Source organism: Parambassis ranga, chromosome 17, assembly GCF_900634625.1.
Source record: "Parambassis ranga chromosome 17, fParRan2.1, whole genome shotgun sequence".
Lineage (NCBI taxonomy): Eukaryota > Metazoa > Chordata > Actinopteri > Ambassidae > Parambassis > Parambassis ranga.
In genome coordinates this window covers 20,047,385-20,067,563 of record NC_041037.1, presented here as the reverse complement: position 1 = coordinate 20,067,563, position 20,179 = coordinate 20,047,385, and the positions used below count along the sequence as shown (strand labels likewise).

Genomic DNA, 20,179 nt, shown 5'->3' with positions numbered 1-20,179 from the left:
GAGCAGCTTCTGAAATGGTCTGTGGTCAGCACCTGCAGGACCTCTCCTTTATAGGGGCTGTCTTGATAACTGCCTCGTTTCCACCTGTTGTCTGTTCCATTTGCACAACAGCAGCTAAAACTGATTCACAATCAGTGTTGATCCTACCTGGACAGGCTGATTTCACACAAGTGTGATTGACTTGGAGTTATACTGAGTCAGCCTATATAAAGTGTTCCCCTCTAGTATAGGCACCAGGACCATCAGTTTATGGGAAGTGGGAAAAATTGTAGCCAAAACACTGAGCTGTAACAAAGATTATATATATATATATAAATTGTTATATAAAACATTGATAGATATCAATTTTAGATTTGTTATGGCTCGTCCAATCTATAAAAATACCATTTTATAACTAGGCTGTTAGTGACATCATACAAAACAAGGCTCATTATCCACAGTTTAAGCAGTGACAGAGTATGTCTAAGGACTCAAGCTGCCATTGCAAAATCAACAATTCAATTCTGATAATGTATCTGTATCCATGATACAGTATTAGACAAAAAAATGGACCGTTATTTTTTTTTTCTGGCTAGAAGCATGTAGGCTATAGGTAATGCCTTTATCTTCCTCTCACCTGCCATTTGTCTTTTACAGCAGTGTCAAACAGGAAGTTAGACAGACCCTAACACAGCAACTCTGTCCTTAACAGTTTGAGGTTTTACGCTGAAAGGTCGAACCGGAAGTCCTGCTTATTTCCGCAGCTGCTGCCGCTCTCCTGCTGGCCTGACTCTGCAGTGCAGCGAGCCAGGCTCTCGCTCTCCTTGGTTACAGTCTCGTGTGAGCGGAGAGCTGCAGGCTCGGCGTCGTTAGGTGAGCAGGTTCAGCTGCTGCTTCACGGGACCAGCTCAGCACCAGCGACGATGAGAGCACGAGCGCTGCAGTAATGATGCGATTTATTCTGGACTGCCTGAGGACAGCGCGAGCGAGGACCCCGAAGGATGAAGGGTACAGTTACCTAATCTCACTCATAATTACACTTCCACGGATATGGATTATGTTCTTTGATTAAACTTTTAGGAGGAAACAGAGGCTGTCTTCAGCGAGAAGAACATTCGCTTTAGGCTTTAACTATAAATAGTGAAGGGCCGAGGTGCTCACCATCACTGGCCTTCTCAAGGTGCTGTGGGCTGTGGGATGTGTCTCATCTAACACTGAGCTAACATTGAAATACAGCATATTCTTAACAGTGGCACAGACTTTGTCAATAATAGTGACAGGCTGACATGTTCTGATAAAAAGACCCCTGAAATCATTACAAATTACAAATGAGAACTGTTTTGTTATGTGGGTGTATGACACAGGCATGTCCCGAGGTGACTAGCTGTCCCAGGACAAACGCCTGGCAGCTCCCTACTGAATGATGTGCATCAGAGGAGGCATGCTGCACTACGATGCTGACCTTGTGCAGGCACTTGGCTTTCAGAGGATAACACTCATTAACAGAGTGACAGCCAGACTGAGGGTGGGCGACCGTCTGCTTCAACTGCTCTGTGTGACATGAGAGCGGAGGGAGAAAAGATGAGTTTTGCAGACAGTTTAACAGTAATCACTTAGCAGATACAGCTGGACAAAGCAGGACAGAGACAACATGCATTAAGGGCTAAAAAGGGCTCCAAATGAAAGACAGCACATGGAAGAGGCAATAGGCAAAAAGTTTACCTGAGCTTTAACTCGGCTTTGTTACAGAGAATTGATTTTAGGCTTTATGCTCAATATGCTGCATGAATATATATATATATATATATATATGTATAATATATATATATATATATATATATATATATATATATATATATATATATATATATATATATATGTATAATATATATGTATTATTGGTTGGAACCGCCTTTATGATCACTTAATTTGAAGAATGTCTCTAAGTAATGCATTTATGAGTATCACCATGTCACATGACAACGGCTTAAAAACATTGCAGGAGCTAGCCAGTGAAGGTTTTCTAAGTCAGGGGCTGCAGCTCTTGTCTCCTGCTGCTGGAAAACAGCTGTGACAGTGCAACTTTGTCCTGATTTATTTATTTCAATTCAAATTTATAGCATCAAAATTGTCTCTAGGTGCAACCCAGAGCCTAATGCAAGGCAAGCAGACAATGGCAAGGAAAAAGTCCCTTTTAACAGGAAGAAACCTTGAACAGGACCCGACTCATAAGGAGAACCTTCCTGCTGACAGTCGGCCGGGTAGAGGAGGAGGAGAAGAGGTAGACAGGACAGAGAGGATGAAGGAGAGAGAGAGGAACAAACATGCACAAACATCATACACTACAGAGAACAAGCAGGACAGGTTCAATGACACATGTGATGGGTGTTTACTTCTGGTTATCTTTCCCATGGAATGTAGCAGTTCTTTTGTAAAATGAGCATCACACTGGTTTTATTTCCAGGTGTAGTTGTGGTTTTCAATAAAAGGGGAAAAACATTTTTCACCCACAATACACCTTGTGCTGTGGCAGGCCCACCACAGGCTGATCAGCCCTAACAGTGCGTTCCTTAAATCCAACCTTGTTGTTCAGCATCAGCCTTCAGCTCGTCAAACCACAGCGTCTTCCTCTCCTCTGCCTCAGTCTTTCGGTGGTGCTGTCTCATCAATGAAACAGTGTGTGCATCATAGCATCAGGTGTTAAACCATGGAACCAGGTTTGGTGTTAGAGTGGTGCTGGATATTTATGGGTATGATAATATAGCATATTGTGTATATAGCTGTTCCACATGCATTCGTAGCTGTGCTGGGCAGTTATATCATAATAAACACCTTCTGAGTTTTTTGGAGTGAGGCACACTTTCATGTAGGGCTGAAACTGTGTTTGATCAAAAATGACAACTAGATAATTTTAGTCCGTTTCAGCATTCATTCATTTTTTTGTTTGTGCTCCAATGGACAGTTACTGTTGGGCTGATAGCAGGCTCTGTCTGAAAGGTACCAGTGAAGGAGACTCAGAAGAGACTCATGGTTGCCACAACTACCACAAATGTCCCGCCAGCAACCTGCGAATTTCTATTCACATGGCTGTCTCTGGTCTGCGTGGGGTTTTGTTGAGAAAAACAAAATGTCTACTATCCAACTTTCTAGGCTTTGTACAGTATTAGCCAGTTATTCAGACCAGTCAGCATCCTGTGAGGAAGTACTGCCAGTTAGCTGTGACAGGGCCTTGATGATGATGATGATGGTGACAAGGCTGAATGTTCTCATTTGCGAATAGGTTTTTGTTAAGTACTTTTTCATATGCATACTTTTTTATAGCAAAACTCATTTTTGTTTGAAATTAAAGTCAACGGTGTCAGTGGCTGTAGCAGCAAAGCATCTCCCGAGTTAACTAAGTTATAGACCTGCTTCATGGAAGCCTATTTTAAAAACTATACCTTATTTAGCATCACTCATAGAATCAATGTTCCTCTTTCTGTCAACAGAACATGAGAACATTTGAAGTGGCATACTTACCAAATGAAGCGTCAGTGTATGAATGAATGAATGCATGAAGAAACCCCGCTAACTAGGTTAACATCAGCTCTGTTTGTGTAACAGTTATGGACAGCAGCACAAATCACAGTGGCACCACGGTCAGAGACTGCTCAGACTCAGTGGTAAAAACTGATTTGATGAGGATAACAAGCCTAATTTCTGAGCTCCACAAAACACAGTACAAAACATATAATATGAGGACACAATATGGGCAATTAAGAGTAAATGTAAATACATGTCCTCCCTATCTGTAGAAAACATGGAGCCTTCCCTAGTGGAATTAACTTATAAGCAGACTTAGGCTTTGCCTTTTGATGCTATGGACACAGTGAGGATAGTAAGTCGGTGGCACCTTCGTTTTGGGCTTGTGGTGCTGTGTGTTCTGCACCATCAGTATTATTTCCTCTTTGGATTTGTTCAAGTTACTTGCTTAAAGTTAAGTATATCAAAGAGACTAGTGTGTGATATGCAGAGTGAATTTCTTTCTTTCAAGACATCACTTTGAGATTTTACTCCATGCTTTTATCTCATGTAGAATTGACTACTGCTTTATAGTGCTTTATAAATAAAGTTGAGTTGAGTTGAATTTCTATGCCATGTCAGTATTGTTTTGTTCATTGTGCTGCTACACTAGATGACCCCGCCCTCTGTGCACCCCAGACAAGTTTTGATTGGTTTGATGTTGTCATGTGTGTTCTGCTTAAGGCCCTCAGTGCCTATTTAAAATGTCCATTTTTTTTTTCAATTTGGGCACTGTTCAAAAAAAGACAACATCTTTTATAATACAGATTTAAGCTATTGAAATGTAAGATGACTCTTTCATGTAGCATCCATCATAAACAGGCTGTGTTGCTGTTTTTTGTATATGAGAAACGACACATTTATTGACTGCTATTATAACTAGCTTTGTTCTCTGGGATTTTTATGAATGGCTCAGCCGTAGCTTACATTGTGTGTGTGTGGATTGATGCATACTGCAGAGGCTAGCCATGGTGATTGAGAGGGGGGAGGGAATACAGGAGAAGGTGAGAGATGTGAAAGCTAGAGAGGCAGCATGCTGGTAGGTTGGGAAAAATGGTAGGAAGAGGAATGACATGAAGAAAAAAAAATCTCCCGTGGGAGAAGAAGCCTGCTCTCATGTGTGACTCATCCCCCCTCTCCTCTTCTTTTCTCATTGGTGCATTCTGCCTGTGTGCACTGATCAGCACAGGCACGCACACGTGCACGTTCACAGAGGCAGCTCCGCCTCCTCTGCAGTGTAACGACAGACAGAGTGGTGAAGGCAATGGAGGCGACGGTGCAGCAGGAAAAAATAGAGGGATCATGGGAAGGAGGTCCTGATGGAGGGAAGGCAGACTGGAAGAATGAGTGCTCTCTTTCCTCATTCCTTAAACACACCTGTCTTCTCTGTTGGTCATCTCCCAGGGACACTGATGTCGTGGAAACAGATGACAGAGTCCTCGCCAAGACAGCCGAGATCAGAGTAAGAAGACCGCAGCACCTTGCACTGGTGTGTGTGTGTGTGTGTTGTGTTTTTTATCCATCTTAGAGTGTTCTTTGTGTAGATATCATATATGTGTTTTAACATTTGTTATATAGAATAGGACATACGTACATATCTATGTATGTGTGTCTGCTTGTAGTGTTTCCAGTTTGGGACTCTTCCATCACTGCATTTCCCATGATGCTCTCATGTGATGTCACTTAGTGCTCAGTATGTAGCCTAGTATAGGGCTTGCTTTGTTATTTTAGTGATTTGATTTCTATTTAACAACATGTGATGTAACATGTGTCTCCATACTTAAAATGATGTTAATTAGATGTTATATCAGTTTATCTCATGTTCAGCCACAACATTAAAACAACACATTAAGGACAAAATCATTTTGTGTATCACGTCATTACAATGATACCTGTCTGGGTATCAAGGGCAGCAAGTGAACAGCTGTTGGACACAGGTGTAAAAATGTGACTGACTTCACCAAGCCCCAGTTATGATGCTTAGTCTCCAGTAGGGCAGGTGTTGTGAGTTGTTCATTGTATGAAGTAAGTATTACAAAACGGATTCAAGGAAATATAACTGCTGATTTGGGGGTGGTTTAAATGGGCATTGCTGTCACATATGGTTTCTCCAGAAGCACAAATAGCTGGAAATCAGCTGAAAATGCAGCTTCATAGCAAGGTGTCTGAATGCACAGTGTACCTCAACTTGCTGACTTGCAGATATTGGAAACATGAGTGTCAGAAAGGGTCCAGTGTATGTAGGCCTACGTTGTCAAGATCCTGTAAGGAAGTAGTTTTCTGCATTTTTGAGGCTTATGGCTTTGAGGCTTTTCCTATTAAAGGCTTGTCATGTTTCTTCTATTGCAATCTTAAGATAGACAGTGACGTATAAGTTATTCTAATCGCCTACCCAGTATCCTTTTCAAAGAGTTTTAGAAGGTGACCTCCCAGACTTTGTCACGTAACAAAACAATCAGGTTACAAGAGGGTGGTCTGGTTTGATGAATCATCAGTGAATCTTGTCATCATGTGGACTGCCAGGTATGTGCTGGAATGGATCACAGAGCAGAGGCTGCCATGCTTTAGGCGATGTTTTGCTATAGACATGTGTTTTATGTGGATTATATTACATTACATTAACTGGCAGCAGTGGCCTCTTTTAGCAGGAACATGGGCCCTGTTATGCTGCAAAATGTCAAGGAACAAGACAAGAAAAGATCTCTGTTACCAATATTTCAGAATAGAAAAATCTCTGCCTTGTGGGAGTCATTGCCACTATTGTTTGTCCACTATGGTTTCAGACTATTGATTGTAAGATAGAGACAATTACTTAACGCATCACCTGACAGACTAATATTGGCTGCTCGTGATACCTTGTCCCACAAATCACTACATTGTCAGTAATATCCGACCTCTCAGGAAAAGGATCAACCCACACAATACCAAACGTCTGCAGCCAATAATCAGTGCTGTGTGGAGCCCATGACCAAAGGAAGCATGTTTGCTGCATGCTTTGTTATTAACAGTTGTTGTTAACCATCTAGGTAGGTTTTAAAGCTAGCAGCAGCAGCGAGCTAGAACCTAATGTTTTGTTATTGCATAGTGGATTATACTCTATCCAATGTGTCCTGTTTTATGCAGCTGTCCTGTACCAATCCAAGGCACCTGTTATCTCCTCATGTGTTAGTGCTCACGGTTTGAATCTGATGTTTAGCACATGTGATAAGGGATTCCTGTAGTCGTTTAGAGATCAAATTATTCTACCTGTAGATGATCATATGTTATGATGTCACTTCATATTTCTGATCTATGTCTGTGTGTACTTCTACATGCATGCTTCAGCAGTGCACACCACCGTTAACAGCATGTCTATGTGTATCTGTTTGTTTCCCTGGGTATGTCTTTGTATGTGTGTGTGTGTATAGGAGCTGGAAAATGCAGTCACTGTGGAGAACTTGGAACTTCAGGAGCAGCAGTCAGACCGCAAGGAACTGGAGGAGACCCTGGTTAATTTAGAGAAACACAAAGAGAAGCTGGTACAACAAATAAAAGCAACCAGACAGCTCTGCTATGACGAAAGTCAGCAGGTAATCAAAGTGTAGCAGCACACTCTATTTCGCATATATGTATGTATGTAAATGTATATAAAACACAGTTACTTTCACTTTATATCATTATTATAACTTAGATAATTATAATAATTGAATAAATTAAATCTGACCACCTCTGATGTGATTAAAATGAACAATAAACAAATAATATTGATCTTTTAAGGTTTGAAGTGAGGAATAATATCCAGCAAGCATAAATTAATATATGAATAATCAATAATGAATAAAATAATCAAGGAATAGAGGGAATCTAGCAACTGTTGTTGAGCTAATAAAGTTTTTTTTTAGTCTAGCTACAGCTATGTTGTAGTTATAAGTGCTGTGATGTCACTGCTTAGATGTTAAAGCTAATTTATATCTTATGTTGAAATATTTAAACATTTAAATATTCACTTTTAAAGAGTAAGCTGTTCATTTTTGCTGCAGATTAACTATATGGCTTGTAGCAGTTATCTTTAGCTATATCAGCTAGCATAACATAACATCTGCACTTTCTAGGTCGTTAACATGTTTAATTAACTTGAAGCAAAGTAAAAATGAAGCCTGTCTAGAAAATACACATAAGAAAATAGCTCAAATGTGATTCGCCTTTTCAGATCCTGTCTCTGCAGGCAGAGGAGGCAAAGAAGGAGAGCCAGGTGGAGGAGTATGAGAGAGAACTTGCCAGAGCCAGGTGGAGGCTGAAGAAACTCAGAGAGGAGGTGAAACAGGCCAAAAGGAAGGTGGAGGAGGCTGGAGAAAGGGACACGCCTCTGCAAGACTCTATCAGACAGTCCTATGAAGAAATCCTGCAGGTACGAGGGGAGGTTTTCACTGATGTGGTGGAGAAGAACATTGGTTTATTGCTATGTTTTATTGTGTTCAGGGGAATTCAGAATAGAAATACCAATATAATTGCATACAAAGACATGCAATATACAAGAATGTAAAACATAAATACAAAAGTATGAGAAAAGTTAAATATAAATAACCATCAAAGCCCCTAGTGTTTTTCATGTGTGGACTCTTTGTTCACTGCAATACAAAACATCTTTGTTATTACATTTATATTTAAACTGCAATCAGTTATGTGCACCATATTTTCACGGCCTTCTTCTTGTTAAATGGTGTCATTTTGGTAGGCCATTCCACTAACAGATTTGGGGATTGTGATGGTTAATCTGTTGAATATGACATCAAAGGATCTGAGTAAATATATTTATTCATTATATTGTGGGGATTTTTTGTTGACAGAAAAAATAACATATTTCTACATCTGGCCTGTGTTTTAGACTGTAAAGTTGAAATAAACCTGCATTTAATTAGAAAGAAGGAGTGTGTAATCTTTTCACATGCTCTGTGGGGAGGATAGCTATTTATTGATTTTAATTTGATAAAACAGGTCACTCCTCGCTCCTGTCTTTTTTTGCAGGAGGAGAACACCCTTTGTTCTTTGTCAGGAGGTGCAGTCACTCCAGACAGCCAACTGGAGGAGTCAACCTCTCCTGCAGACACCACTGAAGATGATCCGCTTCCAATGAGGCCATGGGGAAGGAGCCAATCCCTGCCCGCCTATGCTGACCTCATAATGGTAAGCTAAAGCTGAGTGCTAGTTTATAGATATGGATTCTAACACCTACTGGCAGGTTTGAAATGAAAAATGTTTTTTAACATGCATTTTCCTACTTCTCAAATACTACTTGCCTCATCTAAATTCTTACTTGCCCTGCCTAAGAGTGTGGTGCAAACTTTCACTCATGACTTATATCTACTAAAATCCATTTCTTGTTCACTGTAACACTACACAGTACTTCTTTCTTCAGAAAGCAGTATTTATTTTATTTGTCATTACGTTTACATTTGTTTCATTCATTGAAAACAAAAAACAAATGTCTTATCCAAATCACCTCTAGGTCCCTCACACGTCTGTAGCAGCATCAGCCAGGATGCCCTGTTGCTCTTAGCATTTAAAATGTAGCTCTGCGGCTGTGCACTCAAGTATACAGAAATTAGCTTTAAAAGTTGAGGTAACAGTTAACATGAACTCACCTCCTGCATGCTTGATCGTCCTCGTATCTAAGATCCATTTCTATCAGCTTTGGATGGAACACATTCCTGGTAGTTTTAGTCCACCCACAAATAAATATCCTTCCACAAAGGTGGGAAAGTTCTCTTACTTTTTTCTTTTTCATATGTCGCTATACCTCTCAAGCGCTCCACCATGGTTGTTAACTGCACACGAATGAACTGTCTGACGTCACCACATCATCAGAGAAACCAGATATCAGGAAGCAGCAGCACATGAACACAAAATATATAGGTTATCTTGATCCAGTTGATCCAATGTGCTTTCAGGCATTACCTATTCAGTTCCAAGTGTCTTTTTGCTCTTGTCTCTCTATCAGAGTGCCAATGGCTCAGCTTTCTGCAATAACCTAGCAGGTACCAGAGAAGAAGATGACAGCGGCACCAGCTCACCAAAGGTAGCTTTTAATATCACAGAACACCTCCCAGAGACCAACACTGAGCAGTCCTCATTCAAGTGATGAAGTAATGTTACATTACCCTGTCCGTCTGCAGATGGACAGATCGGACATAGAGGATGACACAGAGGAAGGGGAGATCAACAATGAAGAAAATGATGAGAGAGTGCCAGCAGAGTCCACTATTAATCCTAATCCCCTCAGCGAACTTGACTTCTACCAAGCCGACCCATTTGTCCACTGTCAGAGTGATCGTATGTATTAGTCCAACATCCTACATGCCTGCCCTCATCGTTAGGCTGCCATCATTGTTACAATTGTGTCTTTCAGAAACTAATTGTATGTGTAGTATATTTTGCACCATTTTGTATTTTTTTCTTTATAGTAAATTGTGATGTCATCCTATGACTCCACATCATGTTTTCACATATAACCTTTTTCACTTGATTTGTAGATGACCTCTTCAATGAAGATCTGTTCCCTAAAACAGACTCATCTGGTTAGTAATCATATAGTGTTTAGGCTATACCTGATTGTACTTGAGACTTCTTGGAGTTAAAAGTCTTGTTCTGTCTTGTTTGCCAGACGGATTCGGGTCTGATCCTTTCAAAGGCAGCAACCCTTTTGCAGCAGATTTCTTTTTACTGAAGGAAACATTGGCACTGATGAGGCAGGAAAGATTGGCACAGATGTTGCTGATGAGGCAGACACCAGTCTCTCCTGTGCTGAAAATAAAGCCTCAACAGGAACTCAATGCTTTGAGTCTGAATTCCCAGACGAAGACAGTGACATAGAAATCAGCTACAGCCGAGAGGACCTAGATGCCATTGCTGCGATGGATGATTCCTGTGGATTTAAACCCATTCAGAGCTCCTCAGAGGAACTGGGGCCAGTGCCCATCCATGGCTGGAGGTCCCAGGGTCAATATTCTGTAGAATCTGACCCTAATGGGTATGAGCTGGAACTTGGTGCTTTCTCTCCACCCTCAGACATCGAAGAACACAGTCTAGGATCTCTTGCTGGGGTGGTTACAACTGAGGCAACATCAAAGCAAGAACAAGGTAACCTATACTCACGTTATTCAATTTAAAACTGTGCAATGTTGAATGATGAATTATTTCTTACAGAGACTGCCTCTGATGGTTTTTGTTTTGGCATTGACCCTTCCCTGTATTCTTTATAGGTTGTGATTCAGCTCAGGCTGTGTCTGGGCACACGGAATCTGGCCAGTTGGAACCAGATTGTACAGTCGACATGAAGCAAACTCTCGAATGTTATGTAATGTCCAGTCAGGCAACAGAATGGGTCAGCAACAACGAGAGGAATCCCAAAACCCTGTGACTCCACAGAACTCACTAGATTCCCAGAACGTTTTTGCTCAGCCGGCTCCGAGCAGAACAGCTTTGAGTTTGAGCTATGAACCAACCAGTCAGTCTTCCTTTGACCCATATGGGTTTAAACTCAGTCCAGAGCATTCCAGTCACACCCTCTTAGACCCTGATGAAGCTGAACTAAGTCCAGAACCTGCCGAAAATGAGTTGCCCTTCGAACCTTCCTCCTCCTCTCAACCAGACCAGCTGAGTTTTGATCACTATGGTTTTGACATCACATCATCCCAGATGGTGCGGGACTCTGAACCCTTATGGGTTTAAGCTCAGCCCAGAGGAAGAAACCAAGAGGTGCTGGGCCTCTGTGAAAATCATGAGCCCATGGACCTTTGCACCCATGAAAACAATGAACAAATAGAACCCCCTAACTATAGCAACCAGGAAGTACTGGTACCTCATACCTATGAAAACCAAGAAGTGCTTGAACATTGTAGCCACAATAACCAGGAGCTGTTGGATTTGTGTAACAATGGAAATCAGGAAGTACTAGAACCATCTAGCCTTCATAATAAGGAGTTAGTTTTCCATGAAAACCAGAAACTCCTGGATCTCTGTGGTTGTGAGAACCAAGAGGTGGTGGAACCCTATTGCAACAAGGAACTACTTGAACCTTATAAACTATAATAACCAAGAAGTGCTAGAACCTTGCAGCCATGGCAATCAAGAAGTGCTGGGCTTCTCCCATTCTGAAAATCAGGAAGTGCTGGATTTAGATAGCAACCAAGAATTACTGGATTTTGGAAGTACAGAAAATCAAGAAGTGCTTGTTTTGGGTAGCCACGATAAACAGGACCTCCAGGATGTCAGTAGCAATGAGAATCAGGAATTGCTTGACTTAGGTAGCCATGACAACCAGGAGGTACTGGATTTCTTAAGTCAGGAAGTATTCCCTGAAGCAAACAACAACCAGTGCAATGTGGAACCAGAACTGACGTTAGTTCCGCCAATAACAGTTCAGAGAGTGATGTGGCTTCTGAAGACCTGCTGGGACTGGAACTCAGTAACACCAGCATCAGTGTTGCCAGCACCACAAACACTAATACAGCTGACACTCGCAACATGGCCATCAGCAGCATGCCAGCCTCCCAAGACCTTGGATCAACGACTGCTCCAACCTTGTTAGAAGGAGATCTGAGCTCAGTGTTTGGGGCTGGAGGATACATTGGTTGTCCTGATGTAGCTGATGACCTAGAACCACTTGACAGAGGGCAGGCAAAACCTATAGCAGAGCCAGAACCTAAGCCAGTGAGGCCAGTTAGGCCTCCTCGGCCATCTCTCAGGGTAAGTGGGACCACCTGTGGTATTCACAGGTTTATAACCTCATTAAAACAGTTAGTCTGAATTGGAATTCATTTTAGATTTCATAGATTTCATCCAAAGTAACATTTTTGGTTGCAGTTTTCCATGGTTCCCGTTCATGTAAAGGATTGTAATACTATATTCTTTTACTCTACTAGCTGATAATTTCCAATGTTAGTATGCTAACAAGCTAACAAAGTGGTGACAGGCAACTTCTAGCATGTGCAAATGCTCTCCTACCATCAAGATAAATTAGTAACATTGCCAATGCTAGCTGGTATTTTTGTATACCATTGTCTTACCATGATACTAATTTCCAACTGTTAGCATGCTAAGTGAAACAGGATAGTGATTAAGATTAAGAAAGATTAAGAAACTTTATTAGTCCCACAATGGGGAAATTGCATGCATTATGAAAAACACTAAACATACCAGCACATTGGCACTGTAAATGTATCATGCAGGTGATACTATATACACTCAACAAAAATATAAACGCAACACTTTTGTTTTTGCTCCCATGTTTCATGAGATGGACTTGAAGATCTAAACTTCATTCCAGATACACAATATTACCATCCTCTCAACATTGTTCACAAATCTGTCTAATGTGTGATAGTGAGCACTTCTGCTTTGCTGAGATAATCAATCCCACCTCACAGGTGTGCCACATCAAGAGCTGATCTGACATCATGATTAGTGCACAGGTGTACCTCAACTGCCCACAATAAAAGGCCACCCTGAAATGTGCAGTTTTGTCTCACAGCAAAATGCCACAGATGCCACAAGCATTGAGGGATGCGTGCAATGGCATGCTGACAGCCAGGGAATGTCAACCAGATCTGTTGCTCGTGCATTGAATGTTCATTTCTCCACCATAAGCCGTCTCCAAAGGCGTTTCAGCGAATATGGCAAGTACATCCAACCGGCCTCCTCAAACCGCAGACCACGAGTAACCAACCAGCCCAGGACCTCCACATCCAGCAGGTCACCTCCGAGATCGTCTGAGACCAGCCACTCAGACAGCTGCTGCAACAATGGTTTGCATAACCAAACAATTTCTGCACAAACTGTCAGAAACCGTCTCAGGGAAGCTCAACTGCATGCTCGTCGTCCTCATCGGGGTCTTAACCTGACTCCAGATCGTCGCCGTAACAGACTTGAGTGGGCAAATGCTCACATTCGATGGCGTCTAGCACGTTGGAGAGGTGTTCTCTTCACGGATGAATCTCGGTTTACATTGTTCAGGGCAGATGGCAGACAGCGTGTGTGGCGTCGTGTGGGTGAGCGCTTTGCTGATGTCAATGTTGTGGATCGAGTGGCCCATGGTGGTGGTGGGGTCATGGTATGGGCAGGCATCTGTTATGGACGAAGAACACAGGTGCATTTTATTGATGGCATTTTGAATGCACAGAGATACCGTGATGAGATCCTGAGGCCCATTGTTGTGCCATACATCCATGAACATCACCTCATGTTTCAGCAAGATAATGCACGGCCCCATGTTGCAAGGATCTGTACACAATTCTTGGAAGCTGAAAATGTCCCAGTTCTTGCATGGCCAGCATACTCACACATGTCACCCATTGAACATGTTTGGGATGTGCTTGACCGGCGTATACGACAGCGTGCACCAGTTCCCACTAATATCCAGCAACTTCGCACAGCCATTGAAGAGGAGTGGACCAACATTCCACAGGCCACATAGACAATCTGATAAACTCTATGCGAAGAAGATGTGTTGCACTGCATGAGGCAAATGGTGGTCACACCAGATACTGACTGGTTCTGAGTCCCCAGACCGCCAATAAAGCAGAACAAAATGCACATTTCAGGGTGGCCTTTTATTGTGGGCAGTTTAAGGTACACCTGTGCACTAATCATGATGTCAGATCAGCATCTTGATGTGGCACACCTGTGAGGTGGGATGGATTATCTCAGCAAAGCAGAAGTGCTCACTATCACACATTTAGACAGATTTGTGAACAATGTTTGAGAGGAATGGTAATATTGTGTATCTGGAATGAAGTTTAGATCTTCAAGTCCATCTCATGAAACATGGGAGCAAAAACAAAAGTGTTGCGTTTATATTTTGTTGAGTGTATGTGCAAAGCAGTGCTGTGCTCAAGTAGAAGAGCACGCATGCAAGCACATTGTATAATATTACAGTAACTGGCTCATTAGTTTAGTCTGGAGACAGACCTCTCTGTCTCTGCAGGCACACTGAAGAAAGGACCACGCAAGCTATCTTGGCCAGTTTAGCGCAATCAGGATAGATTTAGCTGAAATCTAATGAGGGATTCATGCTGTTGAGAAGTTCAAGCCTCTAGTCAGGGAGAAGCGATGACGTCTTGTTGCACACTTGTGGCATCTATGAGCGGGGCTGTAGCTGCAGCGGACCTATCCTCATTCGTAGTTTAGGGACTTGTAGGGACTATTTTCACTGGACATTCTGACCGGCGGGCCTCTCACAACCCCCCCCACCGCACTCTTTGAGAAGCACCGGTTTAGAGGGTCTGACTACCGTATTTAAAAGTAATAATCATCACAATGATTTTGTCTTTTGTGTTGTAGGCCAAAGAAAAGGCCCAGTCCCAGTCTCAGGGCATTGACTTGAAGTAACCTCTCACCTGGCACACTGGAGGGAGTTACCATGTCAACAGCTTTCCCATGACATCAACAGCAGCCCCAGATGTGAACAGGATGGGGACTGAAGTAAGAGGTTGGATAATAAGAGACAGTAGACTTTGACTGTGCATGTTTTCCTGGTTGTACAGTAGCTCTAATATCACAGCGCCATATACAAATTACTGCAGCCTGATAGTAAGGTGGCCTTCTTGTTTTGTTGTTATGGCAGTTTGCAAGCAATTGTTTGAGCATTAACACTCACTGGAAGCAGTAACACATTACTTACTAACAGGCAGCAGTAAAGTCAGGGGAAAAACCTTTTTTTAATTCAAGAAAATACAGTCCCATAGTTATTTTTTATAAAATTGAATGTGGATTTGAAAATTGCTGATATTATGACCCATCCCTATTAATATTTACCAAGTATCATGTGACCTGTTGGCTCTAAAAGACTCACTAATTTTGATTCCAGCCTTTTTGGAGGTATGGCTGGATATATGAAAAAAGAACAGTATTCTTTGAGAGTGGTATAACATTATATATGTTGTTTACCAGTGTTTTTCCCAGATGATACTCATTTACAGATTTTAATTTGATATGAATGCTGGAATATGTGTAAGTGGGACATAGATACAAATGTATATAAATTAAACATAACTGTACTCTGCTATTGTGGTTTTAAGATTATCTAGTCTATTAATAGTTCAGGTCTAAGTGATTATGAGCTGTAGAGAGAGTTTGGTCAGGTTGTATATTGCATATTGGAATGCATCCATCCCCTCACCATGGTAACATGCTAACCCTTTTCTTATAGTGATTTGGCAGACTGAGAAGCCATCTCTTGCTTATAATCTGTCCCACACCTGACTGCAGCATTACTGGTATGCTTTGTATCCCCTGTATCCACACTCAACAGTGCTGTCCCCCCAGCCTGAACAGAAAAAAAACATAAATGCTAACTTTGCTTATGCATTTAACATCTGAACACTATGAAGAACCGGACCATCACTGAGAATGTTGTTAGTTTTATTATTACTATAGTTATGCACTCATTTTGATTACTACACTTGGACTAGTGCACAAAACATTGCTTTTCCTATACACGATCAGACATAACATTATGACTGACAAGTCAGGTGAATAACACTGATGATCTATTCGTCATGGCACCTGTAGTGGGTGGATGGTCAGCAAGTGTACAGTTTGTCCTCAAAGTTGATGTGTTAGAAGTGTTAAAAATGTGCAAGGATAAGGATTTTAAGTGATTGTGACAAGGGCCAAGCACTAACAATGGGCATGTGAGCATCAAAACGGGACCACAGAGCAATGGAAGAAGGTGGCCTGGACTGAAAAATCATGTTTTCTGTTACATCACATTTTTGACCAACTACCTAAGCATTGTCGTAGACCATGTACACCCTTTCATGGAAATGATATTCCCTCCTGGCTGTGGCCTCTTTCAGCATATTACAAAGCAAAAATGGTTCATGAATGGTTTGAGGAGCACATAACGAGCTTGATGTGCTGCCTTGGCCTCAAAGTCCCCCAGATCTCAATCCAATTGAGCACCTGTGTGTATGCATACTGGACAAACACATGTGATTCATGGAGGCCCCACCTGACCGCTTACAGGACTTAAATGATCTGATGCTAACATCTTGGTTCCCGATACTACAGAACACAATTAGAGGTCTAATGGAGTCCATGCCTCAACAGGTCAGGTGGTCATAATGTTATTCCTGCTCAGTGTATGCCTGATACTAATAAAAAGATGTGAAAATATGTGTAGACAGAAATGAACTACTGCCAATCTCAAACAAGACACAGTGAACAAAAACAAATCAAGCATATTTAATTCAGCATTTGTTTTCTGAGCTGCTATTATTCAGATGCAAATAACACTGAGAAAACCTTAAAAATAGCTCCTGCTAAAGAAGATTTTCTTAAGAGAATTCATGTAAAAAAGTACAGATTCAACACGTACATATGTAAAAATTAACACTAAATACACTCAACACTAACACATCTACACTGCACTGCCAATAAGACAAACCATCAATATTTTTTTAAACTTTCATCATCCATAGCACACCCAGAAATATACAGAGGAATCCCAGAAGAAGAATACACTTTCACTCAATACTGGAATACATACTAGGTGTGCTATGGACACATAGGATTACTTTACAGTTCCAAACTAGATTTCTGTCTGAAAGTATGCTCTTCTTGAGATGCCTGTTGTACAGCAGCTTTTCCTGTCCCTCACATGAATCATGCACAGTTCTGGACTGTTCTGTGACTCTTTGACTTGATTAGCTTAGCCTTTGCTCAATAACCAGTGCAGTAAGTGGGCTCTGAAACAAAGGGTCATGAAGTCCAGCACACCTCACTGCTTTCACCATATTTACTGTCTTGACTCATGAAGACTATTGTCAGTCTGGCTGTCCAGGATTGTCTCTAATGAATTCCCCTGTGTGAGATCTAAGGATCTTCCTTGGAACTGTAGTGCTCTCTGGTCTGTTCATTTTTAACAGATTTATTCTTTTAAATCCGATGTAAAGTAAAGTCACTAGCCAGCATGCTCTAGCAGGTTTGGGCTTTGTGATGATACATTCTTTTTTGTTCTAATACATATTGTATGCAGCCCTGATGTACATCAAGAAATATCAGAGATCACTAGTCAGTAGCTGGTTGGACCACAGGTACTTGTACTTTTGTCGACTCTTCCTTCCACACTGTCATGAAGAAGAATATGCTGCTTAATGACAGCTCCTTTGGATATTTCAGCATCTTTAGCAGGTAACTACCTGTTTTCCATATTAGACAACAGGCTTTTCTATCTTACCTGACAATGCAGTGAGTTCTTGTTGAAGAACCTGAAGAACAGAGGTTGTCTTATTATACCACATGTCATACAATTTGTTAGTTTATCCAAAAATTGGTCTTGAATTGCTAATAACACCTTTGGTTTTTACCAAACCTGACAACAGTCATCCACCTGCATGTGCCTACTCCACTGCACATATTTTGGATATCTTTTGTTGATGCTAGTGTGGTTGTCTCTGCCAACGTTACATACTCTTGGTTGTATATACAAATGTGTCCATTGATAGTTCCCCCTGGAAGTCCAACTTGAACCCACAGACCCAGACCAATTCTTTTGTAGAAGAAAAAAAAACTTGGCTGGAAAGACCATTGAGATACACAACCAACACCCCAGTCCAAGTCCTATATGGTCCTAATATGGAAATCACCTGTCTTCCATATATTAATGCTTTGCCTGAACTTCAGCACACCCTCTTGCTGATACATGCCTAAATGCACTGAGTTGTCATGTGAATGACTGATTGATGAAGTTGTTATACTTAAAGAGAGATATCTTTGGTGGCAATGGAACAGACTCAGCAGGCACTGAAAGGCCATTTCAGTTTTGTAATAATTTTGTGGTCAGTCTACCTCATTACTACTTGCAATGACTTCATGACAACACTGTGAAACCCAGTAAAAGCAAACATTCTGTAGACATGTGGAGACAGGACATAATACAAGTTCATGTGAATAGAAAATGTTCATCCTAAATTTGGAAGTGGTAGGTCACCTGAGTAAAAAATTCCATTTAAAGGTGTATGATTGGAGGCCTCATGGACACATTGTGCTGGTATCCTAAAGCCAAATTATCGTGATCCTTAGGTTCCATTTATGTTAACTCCTCCATTACAATATATAGCTATAATTTCTGTCAAAATAAAACTGTGGTATGTAATATTTTATAGAACAATATGAGACATAAATGTCTACTTTCTAATTCCCAATAAAGTGATCCTGCTTCACAACCTTGTACAACTATATGCTACATGTAAAATCTCAGATGGTGCATATTTATACAGTTTGCTGTCTTGCTACATGTCACCATCACCTACCTCTATATCATTTTAAGCAAAACATAAGCATCAGATTTGTGTTCACGTTCAAAGTCAGTTACCAGTTTCCATAATAATCAGACATTAATCCCAGCGCTGCAAGTGTAGTAAAGCTGTGGTGGAACATGATTTTCGATTTGTTATAAGCACAGAGAAGATGCTGATGTACTGCCTGACTCCCTGACCGACTGACCGACTGACTGACTGACCCAACCCCACCACTGGTGACTACAGTGATTCAGAGCTTGTTGATTAGGTTCAGTAAGAACTTGTTGTAGATCTAAGAAATCCATAAAGGGGGGATTTGTATAAAGACAACATTTTGTACACCATCTACTCGAGTCATAAGATGACTAAATAATACCAAGAAATATAGTTGTTCTAGTGTTCAACATAAAGTCTCTTTAACATGATGTGAGAGTGTCTGGGTGGCGCTGTCACTATGCATGGGACACATGAGTGCATCTTACCTAACTTTGTGTTATTCACTAACCAAATGTGATCATCTCCATTCATTAAAAGCTGCAGGTTAAAATGACATTTATCTGAAACAAAACGATAATACGAAGGTTTTCTGCATATATGTTCATGTTATTGCATGGATTAAACACAATAACACTCCATGTCTGTGTTCAATAAAAATAAACCTGCCACTCTCACAGCTTAAAACACGGTTTGGGCTCTTACATGTAATAATAACCTGTTCACTGTACAAAGGCACATGTAGCACAATAGACATCTCATTCCATGCACTGTAAAAAAATGACAGGGTCTGCAAGTAATTTTACACAGATGCCAGTAAATGTATTTATTGTTGCAGACCTCTTTATTTTTGTATGTATTTATTTTGTATTTATTGAGTTACAGGCTGCTTACAATACCCAGACAGGATCTGAAAGTAGTCGGAGCATTACGATGTTCAGAGCTTTTCATTCTCTGCTGTTTGTGTTTTTTTAGGATACAGATGTAGATGTATGTACTTATAAAAGCCATGGTTGAGTGAAACTGTGCTCAGAACAACCTCTGTGTTTTGCCATGGTGAAGCCATGGATTCTTGTGATGGTGATACATGTATGTGTAATGTGTTTGTTGCTGTCTAAATGTGACATTCTGTGATGAAAGAACTAAGAAATACAGTCATCTACAATGCACGATGTGGTCTACTCTTTATTTTCAACAAAACACATTCAAAGAGCTGTCTATGTAGAAACATCACAGAAATCAGTTTGTAGAAACAATGGTGCCTTTTCTAAAAGGACTCACTAAGATGATGAAGCAGATAACCAGATGGGGAAGAAGAAAATGAATCAAACAGTTACAGTGTCATTTTATTCAGTCAATTCTGATAT

General features: G+C 41.0%; 1 protein-coding gene across 1 annotated transcript; it reads left to right on the top strand.

Annotated features, from left to right (window-relative positions):
- Positions 1 to 881: 881 nt before the first annotated feature.
- Positions 882 to 11,247, top strand: LOC114449754 (epidermal growth factor receptor substrate 15-like). Its single transcript, XM_028427584.1, has 12 exons — positions 882 to 987; positions 4,945 to 5,002; positions 6,948 to 7,109; positions 7,730 to 7,927; positions 8,545 to 8,703; positions 9,518 to 9,595; positions 9,693 to 9,849; positions 10,050 to 10,094; positions 10,181 to 10,207; positions 10,372 to 10,656; positions 10,779 to 10,900; positions 10,945 to 11,247. Exons 1-12 carry the CDS (start codon positions 926 to 928, stop codon positions 11,245 to 11,247), a joined length of 1,656 nt encoding a protein of 551 aa, XP_028283385.1. The 5' UTR covers positions 882 to 925.
- Positions 11,248 to 20,179: the final 8,932 nt, after the last annotated feature.